The sequence below is a fragment of the Phyllopteryx taeniolatus genome, chromosome 4, assembly GCF_024500385.1.
Source record: "Phyllopteryx taeniolatus isolate TA_2022b chromosome 4, UOR_Ptae_1.2, whole genome shotgun sequence".
Lineage (NCBI taxonomy): Eukaryota > Metazoa > Chordata > Actinopteri > Syngnathiformes > Syngnathidae > Phyllopteryx > Phyllopteryx taeniolatus.
This window is the reverse complement of record NC_084505.1, coordinates 14851772-14870216: the sequence shown is the minus strand read 5'-3', so window position 1 is coordinate 14870216 and position 18445 is coordinate 14851772. Positions and strand designations below refer to the sequence as shown.

The window sequence follows — 18445 nt, the reverse complement described above, 5'->3', positions numbered from 1 at the left end:
TGCCAGGAAGGTTTTCCATGTGGACATTTGTGCTAATAGAAAAACAATTGCAATGTGATTTTGACATGGATGAAGATACACTCGATTGTCATTGACATATGGGTTAATGTGGTTTGTGTTCTGGGAAAGGGGCACCAATGATACATGCCATGTGGTTGCATGTTAAGACATTAAGACAAATGCTTTACTTCTCACCTACATGTCACTCCCAGTTGAGGGCAAATAGGTGCATGTCAAGATTTTAAACAAGTATTCGGTTTCAAATGTGCTCCAGCTTGAAGGCCCCGCCTGCTCTCGCCGATGATGTTGACTTTCCTGCAAGTTTAGCTATTTAAATGTTGCAGGGAGGCAGATGCTGCTGCTGCTGCTGCTGCTGCTGCTGCTGCTGCTGGAGATGATACACGCGCGAGAGGAGAGTGACACTGGACTTTTCTTATCTGAACGTACACTACATACAAGGAGACATGGCATACAGAGGACTTGTTTGGCGATCTTGCGGATTTGGCTTCTTGTAAGCTTTACTGCACGCGTTTCTGGTTCGTAAAGCTCTGTGCGTCAACGCTCACGCGACAGAACCGTCACAACAAATTGATGGGGGTTGCAATTTAATTAAGATCCTTTTTGGATCACTTTTTAAACAAAGATTTCGCACAGGTGTCACGTGAACGCCAACGCTCATCACGGACTTTCATTTTGGATTGTCACCTTGAAAACATTTGGACGGATTTGAATGAAATGGAGTTGCGGACCTTCACCTGCAAAGGACACTGAGGGGTTTTGGACCACTTATTTTCCCACCAAACAAGTGGCGCTTAAAACTGAGCTGATTCCGAAGCAGGGGGAACTTCATTTTTGGAACCTTCCAGCAGCGAATCAGCGGAGTATTCATGAATCAATTTTTCAATTACTACAAGATGAGGCTGAGAGCATCGAGGTTAGGTTATCTGTAAGTATACATTGAAATAATACACGTATAATACACACGTATAATACATTTTTACGAATGCATGAGTGCATTGTTAGGTTGGCCAGCTAATTCACTTCCATTCTTTTTCTCCAACAGATTACTCCAGTTCACAGCAGTTTGCTTTTACGCACAGGTAACACATTTTCACCTCAGGATGACCTCTTGATATTAATTCAAATAGTACGATTAATTCAGAACAATTAAACGGGGAGGTATGTGGGCACGACATTGGACGTCCGTACATCTGCAGTGCGCTGCAGTAATAATGAAAACGTTTTATTAGGGGGGGGGGGGCTCTGGCAATTGGCAACAATTCAAACATCTTGAAAAGTGGCAAGATCCCACTTTGACAGGTGATTGTTAAAACATATGTGGCTGGCTGTATTGAGGGCGGGGGGGAGTCAAGAAGGGGGTGAAAGATCACTGCTGGTAAAGGAAAATAACGAGCAGGGGAAATGTCATCCCCGAGAGTCCCAGAATCAATCCTGAAAAGAGACGCAAACGCATTGTCAAATACTTAATAAGTCATCACCGTAATTGAGAAGAATAAAACGTTTCAGATCCTTTACAATGGTCTTTCTCCACAGTTGCTGAAATGTGACGAAATAAAATCAACGCGTGTGCTTGCTGTTGTCCTGCAGAACACAGTGCAGTCTCCTCCGAATTTCAAGCACCACGTCACCGAGCAGAGTCGGCTGTCGGACAGGATGAGCCGCCGGTTGACTCGAACCTACCAACTGTACAGCCGGACCAGCGGGAAGCACGTCCAGGTGCTGTCCAACAAGAGGATCAACGCCAACGGAGACGACGGAGCGGCGCACGGTACGACAGCAGCACACACAAAGAGCGGCCACCTTAACACGGGAATTCATTCCAATGCATTCAAATGCAGCATACAGTAGGAGTGTCCACAACATTAGCTATAGGCCTATACAAAGTTAGTCTAACTGAACATTATTAACTTTCTATACTTATTAAGATGGGTGAGGTCAAAGTGTCAAACTCAAGCCCTGGGGGCATGATCTGGCCCACCATATCATTTTATGTTGCCCACCAAAGCAAAAATTCAAAAGGTTTGTCTTTAAGTTTCTTGCTAAATGGATTTGTTCTTTTCATGTCGGAAGAAAGTCTGGACAGAAATTGCAATTTTCCTTCAATTTGAAGAGATATTACAAGCACTTTTTCACAGAATCCCTTCTTAACATCAATTTAACAATCTATTTGCTTGCCACAATTTTCCGTGACTCTTGATTTGAAATGTGTTAGGCAATTGTGTACGTGTAAATTATGTAAGGTTTTTTGTTTTTGTTTTTTTTTACAGCCCTCTGAGAGAAACCATAGCCGTGGCCCTTGACAAACGTTTGACACCCTATTTGTCAGGTGTACCGTGGCCTGTCATTTATATGTGGAATTGCACATATTTGAATAAGCTATACATGCAAAATTGAGCTTTGTAATGAATTGCTTTATTAACTACATGTTTGATGATGTCAGACATTTCGGAGCCTATTTACTTCAAAAGATGGTGTGAAGTCTTGCAGGGGTTTTAAAAGTGAATCCACCAATAAAACAGCATCTCAAAAATGTGGTGGTTGAAATCCAACAATGCGCAAACTGTAATGTGGTAAAACGCAGCAGCTTCATTACTGTCGGTTTTGGCTGCTTCGAGGACAACGTTCGACATAGGAGAACCATTGAGCGATTGCGACAGACGCAGAGGAAGTTAAGCATCAACATCTTTTGCGAGTTATTTTGTGTGTTGGTGGTCTACTGTACTTTGAAGGACCTCTGGTAGACTATCGTGGAAAGGAATACTGTACTTTGCAAAGGTCCTGACTCGGAGTGGGATACATTGTCAATGTCTACTTTTTGGAGGCTCATTATATAGATAACTTGCATTGCTTTAATACAGAACTCCATTAAAAAAAAAAAACAGAAGTGAGGTCAGCGTATTCACTTCCTTGTTTTGTGTAATCCTTTGTCTTCTGGATTTCTCTACCCACACCCGCGTTCTCACACACACCTACTAAGTGGGTGTCAGTCTTGTAAGTGGCCCAAATCCGCCAGTGGCAGTTTGCTTCCCCCGTTATTGAAAGTGCATCACAGCATTTACTGAACTTGCTACATCATCCCAGCCTTTTTAGAACACTTTTTTTGTCTCCTGGATTATAAAGTCAATGTCCTTTAATGATGACACATCCCATCCTCCAGTGTTCATTTTGTTCATTCAGAAAAAAGAAGACAGAGGCCATTGGTGTCACTGTAACATCTTGTATAATTGCTTGCACCACATCTTCTCATTACTTGCTTTGTGTTTGCCTGTGCAGCTAAGCTCGAGGTGGAGACGGACTCTTTTGGGAGTCGTGTGCGGATCAGAGGGGTGAAGAGCGGATACTACATATGCATGAATAAGCGAGGGAAGCTGATTGGGAAGGTGAGCGGCACAGTGAGTCTTTAAATGACAAAAATGGCATGGCACAATCCACTTATGTTGGCTATATATCCGGAACATGCCAGTATTGTTCTCTTACGGTCTGATGTACTTTTAAAAAAAAACATTTTTCTCTTTTCTCTAACAACTGCAATGCTACAAGTCATACAAACTTTGGTTATCAAATTTCACAAATGAAATAATGCTACATTTGACATTGTTCAGAAGTCAGAAATATCGAACTTGAAGCTTACAAGGTCCAACAGCAAATAATCCCAGTCAAAACTAAACTACTAACCAATAATAATAAAACTGTTTGCAAGTTGTTTCTGAATGAATAATTTTACTGTCTGCAGTCCTGAAAACAAACACAAATTTGTTTTTGTCTGCATTGATCATTTTTATAGGACATTTTACCAAATATCATCATGCAGAGGATATACATACACATGTAATTACACACATAACCAGCTGTGTTCAGATAAAAAAATAAATAAACAGTTTATAAGAATCTAGCTTATATATTCATTCATTCATCTTCCGTTCCGCTTATCCTCACAAAGGTCGCGGGCATGCTTGAGCTATATCCGGGCAAGAGGCGGGGTACACCCTGTACTGGTTGCCACCCAATCGCAGTAGCTGTTATATTGTGTTCCTAATTATTATGCATATAGGATTTAAGTTGCAAAAAAAATAAGTAAGCAAGCAAGTCACAGTTTTTATGCATATTGAGGGAAAAGAAGGATCTTTCTGCTGATGAAGTGTGGAATAGTCCATTGGCTTGACCAAAAAAATTAAAACCCTGGACAATTCAAGAATATCTTTGTACTGTTAAAAGCATTTGTCTGACTCAGAGAGAAAATGGTTTTGTTCCGATAAAGGCTTACAAGCAACGTGTCTGTAAGGCAAACGCCTTGTTTTAAGAGAGCAGCTGTTAAAAAGCCACTCATGAGCAGCAACCAGGTATTTAAAGCTGCTGGTATCGCTGGAGACCCAAGAAAGTCTCAATGTAGGATCTTCCAAAAATCTGTATTTCGGCCACACCTGACCAATGCTGAAAAGGAGAAACCTTTGCAGTGGCCTCAGGAATACATAAAGTCTATTTTCAAACAGTTTTAGTCACATATTAATGCAGCGCGACTTTTAATGGTTAAAGATGGATAGAGATGTGGATAGTTGGTGGATGACCGCCTTGTCCCAACAAGGCTGTGACATCAACATATAAGTGACACAGAGATGTTTTGGGCGGGAATAACGGGGAGTCAGATGGTATGCTTGAGTTAGTTAGTTTCAGACTGATTATTTCCTACCGTGGTATAAAAAGAATTATACCTTAAAATAATTGTAATGCAAGACAGTGCATCTTCCCAAGATGCAAAAATACCATTGATGCTAAACTGCAAATTGGTATAAAGGGAAACTCTCCTGGTGTGGCTGGATGAGAGTTGTATTGAAGAGTGGCTCCTATATTGATGTACAGTCACTTGTATGTATTGACAGACTTCTTTACAACTTGTTTTTTTGCATAATAATTTGGAACACGTCTGGAAAAGTTTGCCCAGCACTTATTTCCGGGCAGATTTCACAAGGCTGAAGCATAACTGCCCAATTGGCAGATGAAAAAATATGCATATTGCAGCCATGCCCACGAAGCTGTTTGAATGACAAACTATATGACAGGAACAGGGATTTAGACAGACTTGACTCCAAAAACAGCATTAAAAGAATTAAGAGACAAATTCATGAATTGTAAATTTCAATCACTATTCTGTATCAAGTTTAAAGTATATACTAGGGGGCGAAAGAAAACACAGACTATGAGATCTGCCGTGAATACACAGTAAGTATATATCGTGTTACCCCCCACATTCGTGATTCACGACTTGCTGATATAAAAGTAATGCTTTGTCGCCATCTTGTGGCATTTTGATGCCAAAGAACCTTTAGTCATTCAAGCGAGTTAAGGCTCATAATTTTGACAAAAGTAGTGCTTTGCTGCTATCTTGTTGCATATTGGTTCCAAGGAACTATGTTGACATGCGCTGAGGAGCTTCATTAAGATAAAAGTAGCAGGAACTATGTTGTGGTGAGTTGAGGCGCGTCGTTAAGACAAAGGTAGTGCTTTGCCGCCATCTTGTGTCTTCCATAGGCAATAATAAACATTTTGGAGGGGCATCAATTGCTTGCGGATTTTACCAATTTACGGCAGGACTGGGTCCATTTACGACGTGAATAGTGGGGGAACACTGTACTATGACAACCTAAAGGTTTTTACAGCTTTAACCTAAGTATTTCTATTGTATGATGGAATAAATATTTCCACTTTCTGAGAGTCAAAATCCATCTGCATCATGCTACTTCTCTCCTTTTTTTTTTCCAGAAGAAGGGAAGAGGCAAAGATTGCATCTTTACGGAGATTGTTCTGGAAAATAACTACACAGCGCTCCAGAATGCCAAATACGAGGGCTGGTACATGGCTTTCACACGCAAGGGCCGTCCAAGGAAGGCCTCAAAGACCAAGCAGCACCAGAGAGAGGCCCACTTCATGAAGCGGCTACCTAGGGGGCACTTGCTGAGTGAGAGAAGACCATTTGATGTTCTTCCACTCTCTGGTCTTCCTTTAAGCAAGCGGACTAAACATTCCCATCAGCAGCGCTCAGTGGGCCGCTGAGGGCCAACAACATGGACAAATCATCACGGACAAACCACTACGAGAGGGGAAAAAAAACAAAAACTATTCACCTTTCACAGTCAAATGCCACTTTATCTCTCATTCGGTGGACTCCTTTTGTCATTCTTTGCTCTGGATTTTGTGTACATATTGACTGTCTAATATGATAATTATTCCCAATTTAGTGAGAAGGCATTAGATAATGATTTTTCTCATTAAATTCATGGGAACAGACTGCTTGGTTAGAAGTTCAGTGGTAAAGAATGTTTCATGTACAATGAAGCTAGACATGGCAGCTATCTCTGTTTTTATTGATATGTTTAAATCATCTGAGTGTCAGTTGACATTCTAATTTCCTTGAGGTAATTTTGGACAATTTTTCAACATATATGAATATATTTTTACTGTAAAAAATGTAAATTACATCAAATGGATATTTATTGTAGAGTGTATATTAAAATCACTAAAGAATCCATTCAAAGGCACCTTGGCTTTTCTCTTTTGATTGTTTTGGAATCAAATAAATGTTTGCTTCCCCAAAACTGTTGTTCCCCCCTTCAAGTTGGAGACCCAGATAACTGAGGGGCAATATCTGTGACAGGCCACAGAGTTGAATGTGCTCAGCAAGTGAGACTTGGGCCTGAATGGCTGCAGCTACGCACTAAAAGCGATGAGGTCAGCCCACCATTTTGGGCCAAACAAAGGTTACCACCATGTAGTTGCATTTCTCACGATCGCACACCGTAACCCTCTGATCAAATGGGCCTTTGTGAAAGCTCATATAAAAGGGCATGTTATACAATAGTGGGTTCGAATAATAACACGAGGAGGGGTCAGTTATCAAAAAGAAGCCAGTCACACAGGGAGGGGTTGGAGGGAAGGCTGGGTGAAGAAAAAACACCAGGGCCTGTGTGGCGAAATGTGGCATGGACTGAAAGAGGGGGAATGGCTGGGAAGAGGCATTTGGGAGTGAAAGGGAGGCAGCAAAAGGAATCCTCTTCCCAGAAGCAGTTGAGCATGACCGTCAGAGGCCTAACGACAGGGGAGGAAGAAGACCCTGAACACAAGGACCTGGCTTCATTCGCAATACATGAGCTGGATGCTCAGTTTGTTTGCTGCTGTTTAAGAGCAGTATGCGCTTTGAAGTCAGTAACGTCTTCAAGTTTTCGAGAGAATTGACGACGGCTGCGTGATCTTCACAACGCGAACACAGTCAGATTAAATGAGCATGCATTTCTGTTAAGCGACAGTCAACAACAACATATCATGCAAAAAAAAATTGCAAAACAATAGAGAAGGACGGTTATTGCTAGATTACTGTTGCACAATAAACACCATAGTCAGAGAGGCCAATGGGTTGAATTGTTTTTGGAAATAATCCGCAATTGAAACATTGTGTATTAAAATATTATTTTCCCTTTTGGAAGCGAAAAAGTATTCTCAGTTTTTACAACATTTGAGGACTTTCTCAGACACAATAAAGCACGACATTGGGTTCATAACTGCATGTTGTTTTTTTTGTCACTGTGCCTGCTTGAGGTCCGTGCAGTGACGAAGTCGAAAACATTGGCGAGTCTTGCAACAAGTTACTCCAGAAATATGGCCAACATGCTCCGCTGAAAACATTAATCATATGCCATCGTTTCAAGGGGTTTTGGGTTGGAACATAATAGAATTTTTTAACACTTTTTGTTTTGAAGTTTTTTTTTTGTAATCCCGGATTCTTGCATTTAAAAAAAGTACATACTTTAAAAAACTAAACAAAGGCAAGTCCTTCTACAACACTTGTTGTTGTGACCCAAGGCCCGTCCCCAACAGCGGTCAACACAGTGAGTCATTCGCATGATTTCTTTGGTACAGTTTTTACACAGGCTGCCCTTCCTGTGGCGAATTGACCCCACGCCGTCGGCACGAAAGTCAGCAGCATGTACCAAGTCCTTCCACAACACAAGCATTGCAAAAACATGGAGATAATTTGCCGTGCACGAAACATTACTATGACAATAATGTAATGCTCTGCTCTACTTTCAAAGCAGATGTGGGGATGGGTAAACTATTACCAAATTCTGGCAGATGGGATGGATAAACAACATCAAAAAGGTTGTTTGGATAACCCGAAAAATTGTGTATTCTACAAATTAAAGGCCATGACTTGTCATCTGATATCATACTAATTGCTTGGGAGAACTTCACGCACAGAAAATGTTGACAAAATATTTGTGCCATGTGGACAACAATATTATATCAATTTGGAACAAAGTCTTGTGTATTGTTTTGTACTTAACCCAAATTTTTGTCAATAATGTTGACCACAAGACCAAAGTCTCATGAAACCTCTAGGGTTGCATGGAAACAGTTAAAACAGTACATATACTAGCTAGCTCGATCACCAAAACTTCACAAATGGCTTTCAGGGTAGCCCACGATACGCAAGGAACATGCAAGTATTCAGTTTACACAAATGGGACGTGCTCATAACAGTGAGCCTGGAATGAACAGGGATGGGTTATTGTGTGTTTTGAGTGCTTTACAAGGACATCAATGAAAGGAGGCTGGGTAGGTTGTGTGACTCCCATCAAGACCACAGTGCGCTGGGTTTGAGAGGGAGGCACGACTTCATGTAACATGAAGTCATATTAAGATAGTGTTCTGATCTAAACTTTGGAAACAGCTTGGAAATTTTTGAATGAGAGAAACATTTTATAAAGGCTTGTCAGTGTTTTTTATTTTAACACATTCACTGCCATTGATGGCTTTAGATGTCAAATATCCATGTTAACTGGGAAGGCTGGCAGTGAATGAGTTAATTGCACTGGTGGAAAACACGAGAAAGAAAGTATTTATCAGATGAAATATCTACGAACAACAGGTCAGGAGAGTCTAATCAAACATGTATTCAATACATTTAAACATTGAGCTCACATTTGACCAGTTTTTGCCATTTTCTCTGTCCTTCAGAATTCACTGAGTTTTGCAGTCAGTGTCCCCTTCACTCGTCCCCTTTAGCTTCTTCAGCTCCTTCATCAGCTCCTGCTCAAGATTTAAAATCTCTTTGGGTTTCTTGTACTGTACAAAGAGATGGCAAAGAGATGAGAGGAAAACTTCATTAGAGTTCAATAAAGTTTTACTGTTTCAACTTGCACGCCTTCATTAAACAAAGATAACATTGTAACTTCAACACATAGTCTAAACAGGCTATAGGATTTATTCTTTTGATTTCAAATGATAGTATACACGCACAAGAGACCAATTAAAAGACAACAGTGTGTAATTGGGTGGAGAAGAATGAATAAAGATGCCTCACCACAGTACTACAATTCAATTAAAACTAATCAATTCCACTCATGCTATAGGACGGGGGTCCCATGGAGCATTTACATTATTAAGAGTCCTGTAATATTTGTTGCATTCATTTTGCTGCTGCCCCAAATGTATAATGAGATATAATAAATGTCATTTTTTAATTTTAACAATTTTGTCAGTTGCATTAATTTAGCCATTTTTTAAAGATTGATTAATTTAATGTATTTACTTGTATTTCTTTTGTATTCATCTATCTCAATAAATAACTGAATAATTTATTCACTGTAAATGGAAAAAAATTGGAAAAAAAACATTGAAATGCAAATTTAGATTTTGTATTACATAACTGAAATTAATTAAAACATAAAAATAGCCAACTAATTCATTATATTACATTCAAAACAAAGGAATTAATTCTGTTAAAATAATTTATTTTACATATTTTACATCCGCATTTTTGTGTGTGTGTTTGTTTTACGTCATCTACAAATGACCTGGCCGATCTGTCCAGTTTAAAAATCAAATGCGACCCTTGAGCACAAAAGTTTGGGAACACTTGCTGTGGGGCAAGGATAAAAAAAATGCAGCATCAATTTCGAATCCAGATGGAAAAGATCTAAACTCCAACTGCATTTAAGAGCTACATGAAAAAACATCCTACGGTGTATGTCAATACACGCTAACATGCACCGTATGTATGATGAACAGTCAAATTGATGTGAATGTCAATGGTTGTCTCTCTCTATGGATCAGCCCTGTGACTGGCTAGTGATCAGTCCCCTGCCTCTCACCCTATCAGCTTCAATGGGCTCCAGCTTCCTTATGATCTGCACAGGATATGCATGATACAGAAGTGCGACTTGTTATGAAAAAGTATGAGGGTGGTAAGAGTCAGGTCTTAAACATAAGAATGTCTGGGAACACTGTCCGTTTATGCCACAGAAAAGGATGTTGGGCAATATTACGACATATTAAGTAAGGTAGGGATGCGTCAACATTTTTGTTGTACACTTACAGTGACTATCAAAGTGTTGTTTGCATGAGTGAAGCTTAAAGCGGAGTTGTCCAGTGGAAGTTGACTGCGATCCAGATCAGGAATACCAAATTTCTTGTAATACCTGGTAATGCACAGAGGATAGCTTTAGTCTTGAGAACAGTGATTCCCAACCATTAGTGTGCTGTGAGAAATCATCAGGTGTGCCCCGAGAATTCATTACAATTATTTCACTTATTTGGTCCGAAAAAAGAAAAAAAAGGCACCATAAATAATGTATCTTTGTTCAACCATCAATGCCGGCGACATATAGTGACAGGCAGAACAATTAAATGCTCTTCCACTAGATGGCATAAAGTACATATTTAACCTGTTTATCCACTTTTAGTGACATTTTTGTTTGGCAGTATCTTATGAGGTTTTTTTTCATGTAAAATATGTGCTTTGGCTCAATAAAGGTTGGGTAAACACTGGTATAAACTAATGTAGAGCAAACAGTGCCATCTGTAGGAATAATACTCGGATTACAAGGAGTGGGAGTGTCAGAGTGTATTCAAACATAGTTACTTTTTGTTTGAAGTTTTTATGACAATACATCTTTCAGGTGGCTGGGCTGAAACATTATAGACATCTTTGGGGTGGGGAAGGTTCCGGATTCTCCACTGAAAACTGCTCTTTGTATCTTTTCGCGTAAACACAGGCTGTAAAAATAAAAGGGACAAAGATATACAGTCCAACTGTAACCCAATATGTTGGAGTCAAGACCGCAGAGTGCAAACATACATTGGAGCAGTTCTCTTTTAGCATCTCAGCATCCAAAGAGGTGACAGGACCAACAAGCGGCTCCCCAACTTCAACCTGCCATTGACCCTGCGCTCCAAGTGTGCTTTTGAGACGCCACTTTCGTACTGCAAAGCCCCAAATGTACAAATGCACAAAATACATAATCTCATAGGCGGAGGGGGAATCATGGCTAGTGGATGACGTATGCTGTGCATTGCTTACCAACAAGTTCATCTGTTCTTAAGTCATACTCTTCTGCCATTTCTTTTCCATCTGCAAAGAGGTAGTGGATCTTCCTTTTCCCTTATGTTTTGGAATGGAAAAACGTGAAAATTAGGACACAAATTGGCATAGTCATCTCAGTCCTCATTACCCATGATAACATTCACACCCTAGCCAATCAACTCATACAGTATAACAGCCATCAATTTGCTATTAGGGATTAGTGTAGCAGGTGAGCCGGAGTCAATCCCAGATGAGATTTAGCAAAAGCCCACCCTGGACTGGTCACCAGCCAGTCACAGGGTACATATAAACAAACAATCGTCCACACACATAAATTCACACCTATGGCCAACTTGGTCCCCACTGAACTAAACATGCACATAACTGGAATGTGTGAGGAAGCCAGAGTAGCCTGCCTGAAGAGAACCCACACAAGCATGAGGGGAACATGCAAACTCCACACTGGAAGACGCCAACATTCAAACTGTGAACCTCAGCACTATGAAGCTGATGTGCTAACCTAGTACTACTCCACCATGCTGCCTTCATATAATAATGGTCCATCATGCTGCCAACATATAACAATGGCATTTAAAACTCCATTTTGCAGCCATCCAAGAAGTCCTGTGTCAGTCACAGCCAGGCTTTGGCCTTTAAAACACTTCTTTAAATCGTATGAGCTAAGTAATTTTCAAGTCGTTGCTACTATTATGTTCTAAAGTAAAAACTCTGAAGCATCATGCCAAAGTGGAGAAAAACAAAACATCCAACAAATGGCTGCACACTCAGATTTAACGAGTACTGTTTAGTGGCGTGTAACCATTGGTGATTGATGGTGTATTTTTATTTAATCGTGCATTCTCTTCACGAAATTGTGTGACTTGCAAACACGGTTTGTGGTCTGACCATTTGAGTACCCTGCTCGCGTCCAAACAAAGTAAAAATACAATATTGTAGAGTTTGTAGAAACAAAATGTTGTTTTACCTCATTATACTCACCATCGTGAATCAAAGAGGTTTTCTTCGCCGATTTTAGGTTGTCGATCCAGCTTTGCACAGCCATGTTTGTGTTGTGCAGAGAAACTTCCGGAATCAAACCGTAACCACGGTAACTCACTGCAAATGAAAATACATTGGAGCTGAATTTATAAATAAATACAAGTATAAACTTATATATATTTTTTTTTTTAAATATCACACATTTATAAATGTCCTGTAGAAAGTTGTGTTTGGTTTCATAGGGTTTGCGCATGTCTCCTAGATGACATTATCAAAATGCGTCCCGGGCTGCCGGCCGTATTAAAATCCAATAATAATCGTAAAAATTATGTCGTTTCGTCTGCATATTTTTTGATAGGTACTTAATCCATCTTTTGACACAAAGCAAATATTTTAACTAAAGGGCACGATCGCTATGCAAATATCATTCGAAGAACAAACTGAAACACTTAAAAATGTAGAAAACATTGCAAAAAAGCATATAGTCGGAATGCGTCGTTGATTATTTTAGTTCAAAGAAAAAAACGAGGAGTAAAAAACAAATGCATGATTTAAAACAAATAAACCGGAAGTGCTTGCTGGTCTTTTTTTTTTTTTTTTTTTTTTTTTTATCCGAAAGGTTACTTGTGCTGGAAGGGGGTAAGCAAAAATATTAGTAATCGGTTTTGAAATGCTTACTATGGATCTTAATTGTACATTGGTTGTCGGAATGAATAAATACACTGCCACGTCTTCTGCTCAATCTGAATAAGTACATTTTGTCTGCAACGTCAGCACAAGCTACAGTTAGCTGTTGTATAATGTCAAGGTAGACGTGCATTTTTAAATCAGTTTTGTTTAAACAACCAAAGTGCTGCAGACTGCTCACATACTATCGTTCATATGTGTTATATTTGAAGTTCATTGCGTTCACGGTGGATTCTTTAGCTCTGTGATTATGTATATCATTCTAGAGACGGCTGTGGAATTGTTATTATAATAAAAGAGCATATTGTGTTAAATGCTTCTTGTTTACTGCCAGCACATTCTTGAGAGATTGTGGACAAACGTATTGAGACACATCTCTTACTTATTTGCTTTGTCAATTTGCGGCGGAAGTTTAATCTTAAACTTGGTAAGACATTGTTGAACATTGTTGTGTAAACCAGCAAAAAAAAAAAAAAAAAAAGCGTAAGAAGCAAGGTGCATATAGGGCATGGTTGAATGAGTTTTGTGTGGAAGAACTAATAATTGCCTATACATTTGTTCAGATTGTGTGTGACATGAATTTAATTTGGTATACAAGAAGCATAATGTGTCTGGTCAATTTTGTTAGATTTTTTTAATTGTGTACTACATTCCTAGTTTTAGAATAGTTCTGATGACTACCCAATACTAAAAACACCATATTTGGCCAATAAAAGACAACCTTAACTATGTTAACTCTGAAAGCTTTACATTTTATGGATGACCATGTCTATACTTGTAAATCACGTTCATTTGCCAGCCTGAAGATGGAACCATCTCATGGGATTTTGAAAGCTTTCCCCAAAGTTAAAAGGGCCCGAGTTCAAGGAAAGGATTCCCCTCCTTTAAAGAAGAAATCTGATGAATATGATGTCACAGGTTGGTATTTTTTGTTTTGGATTTATGGCAGCTCATGTACCACATTTCATTGTGTTCTTTGTATCTCCTTTTTCTTAGGAAATACCTTTAATGGTACCTCAGTGTACATCCTGCCGGCTGGAATAGGAAATGCAAGATGTCAAATATTCCAAAGACAAATTCAACGGAATGGAGGCCAGACAGAGAGGTCTCTGTGTGCTAGTGTCACTCATGTTGTCGTCGATGACAATATGGAGTGTGACAGGGCTCTGCGTCTCATCAAGGTAGATGCAATGCCTTCTGGAGTCCATCTAGTGAAATGCAGTTGGTTAAGCTCGTGTATCAGTGAGAAACAACTCTTGGATGAATCAAGCTACAGTCTTTTACCGAAGAGGTAATGCCTATCATTGCTTTGTCTGCTGTGGTTAAATCTCAGTAAATGCAGGTTTACATGCATTTGTATCTTATTATGGTTATAGTCTATATTATACTTAATATAGAGACACAAATTCTATTGTTACTAGTGTCGTCTTCTCTGCATTACGGAGGAGGCCCTTTTGACTAACAGTACATGTCATCTTTGTCCTGTTATTGTCAGTCTTTTGATATATTTTCGCATCTTAGGGATTCTGAAACTCAACTAGAAAAAGACTTGCTGACTGACAAATCCGCTGCTGAAATGCTAAACCCAGCGTGTGATCAAAGCAAGCAAGGGGAGACATTACACTTGGTCAGTGTCTGGTACATTTAAAGAAAGGTCTTGCAAGTAACTTATCAATTACACCATTTTCCAAGTACTGGTAATGTGGTCATCGACAGAAAGAACAGGTCCTTATCAAAACCATGCAATCTACTGTATTTCAGAGTGTATCCGACAAAGAAGATATGCAAGGAGAAGAAGATGGAGTCTGTCAGAGTCACCTGGAAGCCCTCATCACAGGTCAATGCCGCAAAGAAGATGCCCCTGGGCCCAGCCTTGATGATGGTCGAGACACTACCACTCATGTGGTGGTCTCAGGGAAGTGGGTCTGCGCCCAGTCTTCTCAGTCCAAAAGTAATAACTTCAACAAGCACATCACCGACAAATTAGAACAACTGGCCAAGGCTTATACACACCAGGGAGACAAGTGGAGGGCTTTGGGCTACTCCAAGGCTGTCAATGCATTAAAGAGCTATCACAAGGCGGTCACATCGTATCAGGTAAGCTTATGGAGATGAAATAGATACTGTATAAATGTATCGTAGCTGTAGACACAGTCACAGTGGAGTGAATATCATTACCAGGGATCAAGCTCAAGAAAGACAATGTTTTATTGCATTGATATGTAACTGAATTTGAAATATATGATTTGTCCTTATGTGCAATTACAGACATACACGTGTAATGTACTGTATGTGTATAACCTTCTGTCATTATACTTATTAAAACTGGCAGAATTTGATATAATAGCATAACTGTCATGTATGTATTAATTTTTTAGAGTTGTGATAATTAGTATTCCTTTATTTATTGTTATACAATGTATAACGTATCGTGTATTGCTTCCTCCATTCACAAGATGCAATGATCCTCTCATTTTCTTTTTCCTTTGTTTCAGGAGGCATGTCTCATCCCAGGAATTGGTAAACGCATGGCAGACAAAATTGATGAAATCACGGAAAGTGGTCATCTGCGCAAGCTCGATCACATTGGAGAGGCTGTGCCAATATTGGAGCTTTTCACTAACATTTGGGGCGCAGGAACAAAAACAGCACAGCTTTGGTACCAACAGGTGAAACATCCACTCTCCATCCTTCATTCTTTATACAGCTTCAACATAATTAAATGGCTATAATCTAAGTATGAAGAAGATAATCCATTTTAGTCATAGAGGCATAACCAAATAACAAACTTGAAATAAAAACAAAGCCATTGTACCCCTTCAGCCAGGCCAATCTTGAGGTTGAGAATTTCTTTTCCAGTAGTTCCACAATTGTAATAGTTTTAGAAGAATCAATGTTGTCATGGATTTTCAATATTTTCTTATTCGTCAGGGATTCCGCACTTTGGAGGACATTCGCACAAAAGCCCACTTGAGCAACACTCAGAAAATAGGACTCAAGCACTACAATGACTTTCTAGACAGAATGCCCAGGGAAGAAGCTGCAGCCATTGAGAAAGTGGTAAATACATCCATCTTCATTTATCTCTGGCAACATATGGGACGCTTCCCACTCTGAATCCCCCCCCCCCCCCCCCCCCCCCCCCCCAAAAAAATGGACGCAAAATTGAAATTACGTGGCCAGTTTCTAATTTCTTGATGAGGAAAGCAGGCAACACAGAGGAGTACCCCAAAAGTAAACAACCTCTTAATACCTGCATCTGAAATAAGCCAGATACCTTTCCCCTCCAGGGCACTGAATATTGCGTGACTTAATTCCTTGTAATGATGCATTGTATGTCGTGATTTTTCCTTCCAGATCGTGCATGTGCGCTATGACTAAAGCATGTACACTCCCTGGAACACGCTAATGGAATACTGTTTGTGATGATTCAGCATTCTAAACTCCCATCATTTAGTATGCACCACATTGAAAACCCTCTTTTAAGCAATTTAGGGAGACATTGAACATTATTATTATTATTTTATTATTATTATTATATGGATAAAATAATTGGGACAAACTTCAGGCGAGACAGTTGCCATTTACTCTTCATTCTTCATGCTACTGAGAAAATGACATGCTTCCAACTTTGTGGAATAGTTTAGGGAAGGTCAAAGTGCACAAATCGAATTAAGGCATGGTTGCTTTGTTGTACAGGAACTTGAGGCCCCTGACGTCTGCCCCATCAAACATCTTTTTATGAACTAAAACAAGTTGGGAGCCAGTGATTTATGATCTTATGAATGGACAAGAATTCCACATGCACTCCAAAATCATGTAGAAGGTTTTTCCATAAGAGCAAACTATTATAACGGGAGACTAACTCCACATTTCTACCATTTTCAGTCCCTGCAATGTACAGATCTTTTTGTCCATAACGATCACACAGGTCCAGGTTTGATTAAGTTTAAGGTATTTCCTTCTGGCTATGTGGCAGGTGAAGCATGCGGCCCAAGAAATTGATCCTGGCCTGGTGGTAATGGCATGTGGCTCGTACCGCAGAGGAAAGAGCACATGTGGAGACGTCGATGTGCTGATATCACAGCCTGATGGAAAGTCCCACAAAGGTGTATTCAGCAACGTGCTCCAGAGCCTCCATGACACTGGTAAGATATGTCACATTTACAGTATTAATGTAACAGTCGGGATCATAATGTCTTCTTAATGCACGAACACAATACTATGTGGGAAAATAATGCAATTTATAAGGCATTTACAATTAAGTAGACAGTTTTTTTCAACCATATTATTTGATTTGTTTCCTATTCTTTATTATTTCCTCAAGGCTTTTTAACAGATGACCTAGTGAGCCATGAGGAGAATGGAGAGCAGAAGAAATACATGGGCGTATGCCGCTTGCCAGGACCAGACCGCCGTCATCGCAGGCTGGATGTCATTGTAGTGCCCTACAATGAGTTTGCCTGTGCTCTCATGTATTTTACTGGCTCTGCACACTTCAACCGCTCCATGAGGGCCCTGGCAAAGACAAAGAACATGAGCTTGTCAGAGCATTCGCTTAACCAAAGTGTGGTGCGTCAAGGTAGTGCCAAGGTTTATGCTGGCACTCCACTACCTACACTCACAGAAAGCGACGTTTTTAATCATTTGGGTATACCATACAGAGAGCCTTGTGAAAGGGACTGGTGATGGTTTACAATTGCAATGCTTTTGTTCTTATAAATTTAAGACAGTTGAACTCTCTTCACACTAGACTGACTAGAAAGTTGATCTTATTTGACAGTTCAAAGGGAGCGCCAACACTGAATCATCTGCTGAACTACATATACAAGAATGCACAAATGTCATATACTGGCTTCGCAAGCTGAGTTTGAAATAGCTTGATAAACATGCAAATAAAACATTAAATTTAGGTTTTATATGTACACCATTTTCCTGAGCTGATAAAATGAAATGTAAAACCATGTCGCTGCCACTTGAAATTAAACAAGTAATCATGAAAGCTTTGTTCAACAATGAATGAAATGTTTTAGACTTCATGTACACACAGTAGGAAATTGGTAAAAGAGGTGCTTAGATATTGCAGCTGCATGCATCCCTAAAAAAAAAATCAATTTACAGTATTTAGTCAGCCACCAATTGTGCAAGTTCTCCCACTTAAAAAGATGAGAGAGGCCTGTAATTTTCATCATAGGTATACAGTGGGTACTGAAAGTATTCAGACCCCCTTAAAATTTTCAAACTTTTTTGATATTGCAGCCATTTGTTCAAATCATTTAAGTTCATTTTTTCCACAATGTACACACAGCGCCCCACATTGACAGAAAAAAAAACAGAATTGTTGAAATTTTTGCAGATTTCTTAAAAAAGAAAAACTTAAATATC

General features: G+C 39.6%; 3 protein-coding genes across 8 annotated transcripts; 2 read left to right on the top strand and 1 right to left on the bottom strand.

Annotated features, from left to right (window-relative positions):
- Positions 1-385: 385 nt before the first annotated feature.
- On the top strand, positions 386-6237 carry fgf8b (fibroblast growth factor 8b). 2 transcript variants are annotated; one of them, XM_061769817.1, is made up of 5 exons: positions 386-946; positions 1064-1100; positions 1609-1789; positions 3295-3401; positions 5782-6237. In XM_061769817.1, exons 1-5 carry the CDS (start codon positions 888-890, stop codon positions 6067-6069), a joined length of 672 nt encoding a protein of 223 aa, XP_061625801.1. In that variant the 5' UTR covers positions 386-887; the 3' UTR covers positions 6070-6237. The 2 variants fall into 2 exon arrangements, with proteins under 2 accessions (XP_061625801.1, XP_061625800.1); XM_061769816.1 differs by having other exon boundaries at positions 403-946; positions 5779-6237.
- Positions 6238-8973: 2736 nt separating this feature from the next.
- dpcd (deleted in primary ciliary dyskinesia homolog (mouse)) lies at positions 8974-12868 on the bottom strand. Its single transcript, XM_061769815.1, has 7 exons — positions 12575-12868; positions 12374-12490; positions 11372-11452; positions 11150-11274; positions 10934-11067; positions 10388-10490; positions 8974-9135 (listed from the first exon to the last, which is right to left on the bottom strand). The coding sequence occupies exons 1-7, from the start codon at positions 12624-12626 to the stop codon at positions 9031-9033; spliced, it is 717 nt and encodes a 238-aa protein (XP_061625799.1). The 5' UTR covers positions 12627-12868; the 3' UTR covers positions 8974-9030.
- A 98-nt stretch (positions 12869-12966) lies between these two features.
- On the top strand, positions 12967-18062 carry poll (polymerase (DNA directed), lambda). Of its 5 annotated transcripts, XM_061769810.1 has the most exons (9): positions 12967-13012; positions 13860-13978; positions 14057-14351; positions 14582-14687; positions 14822-15157; positions 15556-15729; positions 15992-16120; positions 17040-17208; positions 17388-18062. In XM_061769810.1, the coding sequence occupies exons 2-9, from the start codon at positions 13867-13869 to the stop codon at positions 17747-17749; spliced, it is 1683 nt and encodes a 560-aa protein (XP_061625794.1). In that variant the 5' UTR covers positions 12967-13012; positions 13860-13866; the 3' UTR covers positions 17750-18062. The 5 variants fall into 5 exon arrangements, with proteins under 5 accessions (XP_061625794.1, XP_061625795.1, XP_061625793.1 ...); XM_061769811.1 differs by lacking the exon at positions 12967-13012 and having other exon boundaries at positions 13052-13978; positions 14057-14241; positions 14556-14687; XM_061769809.1 differs by lacking the exon at positions 12967-13012 and having other exon boundaries at positions 13053-13978.
- Positions 18063-18445: the final 383 nt, after the last annotated feature.

Excerpts from the sequence above, each read along its gene's own strand:
- fgf8b (XM_061769816.1), top strand. The coding sequence starts at position 888 with ATGAATCAATTTTTCAATTACTACAAGATGAGGCTGAGAGCATCGAGG. Across the intron at positions 947-1,063 it reads GCATCGAGGTTAGGTTATCT|ATTACTCCAGTTCACAGCAG; the intron begins GTAAGTATACAT and ends TTTCTCCAACAG. Across the intron at positions 1,790-3,294 it reads AGACGACGGAGCGGCGCACG|CTAAGCTCGAGGTGGAGACG; the intron begins GTACGACAGCAG and ends TTGCCTGTGCAG.
- dpcd (XM_061769815.1), bottom strand. The coding sequence starts at position 12,626 with ATGCGCAAACCCTATGAAACCAAACACAACTTTCTACAGGACATTTAT. Across the intron at positions 12,491-12,574 it reads TCTACAGGACATTTATAAAT|TGAGTTACCGTGGTTACGGT; the intron begins GTGTGATATTTA and ends TTTCATTTGCAG. Across the intron at positions 9,136-10,387 it reads ACAACACTTTGATAGTCACT|TACAAGAAACCCAAAGAGAT; the intron begins GTAAGTGTACAA and ends CTCTTTGTACAG.
- poll (XM_061769809.1), top strand. The coding sequence starts at position 13,789 with ATGTTAACTCTGAAAGCTTTACATTTTATGGATGACCATGTCTATACT. Across the intron at positions 14,352-14,581 it reads TACAGTCTTTTACCGAAGAG|GGATTCTGAAACTCAACTAG; the intron begins GTAATGCCTATC and ends TTCGCATCTTAG. Across the intron at positions 15,158-15,555 it reads AGGCGGTCACATCGTATCAG|GAGGCATGTCTCATCCCAGG; the intron begins GTAAGCTTATGG and ends CCTTTGTTTCAG.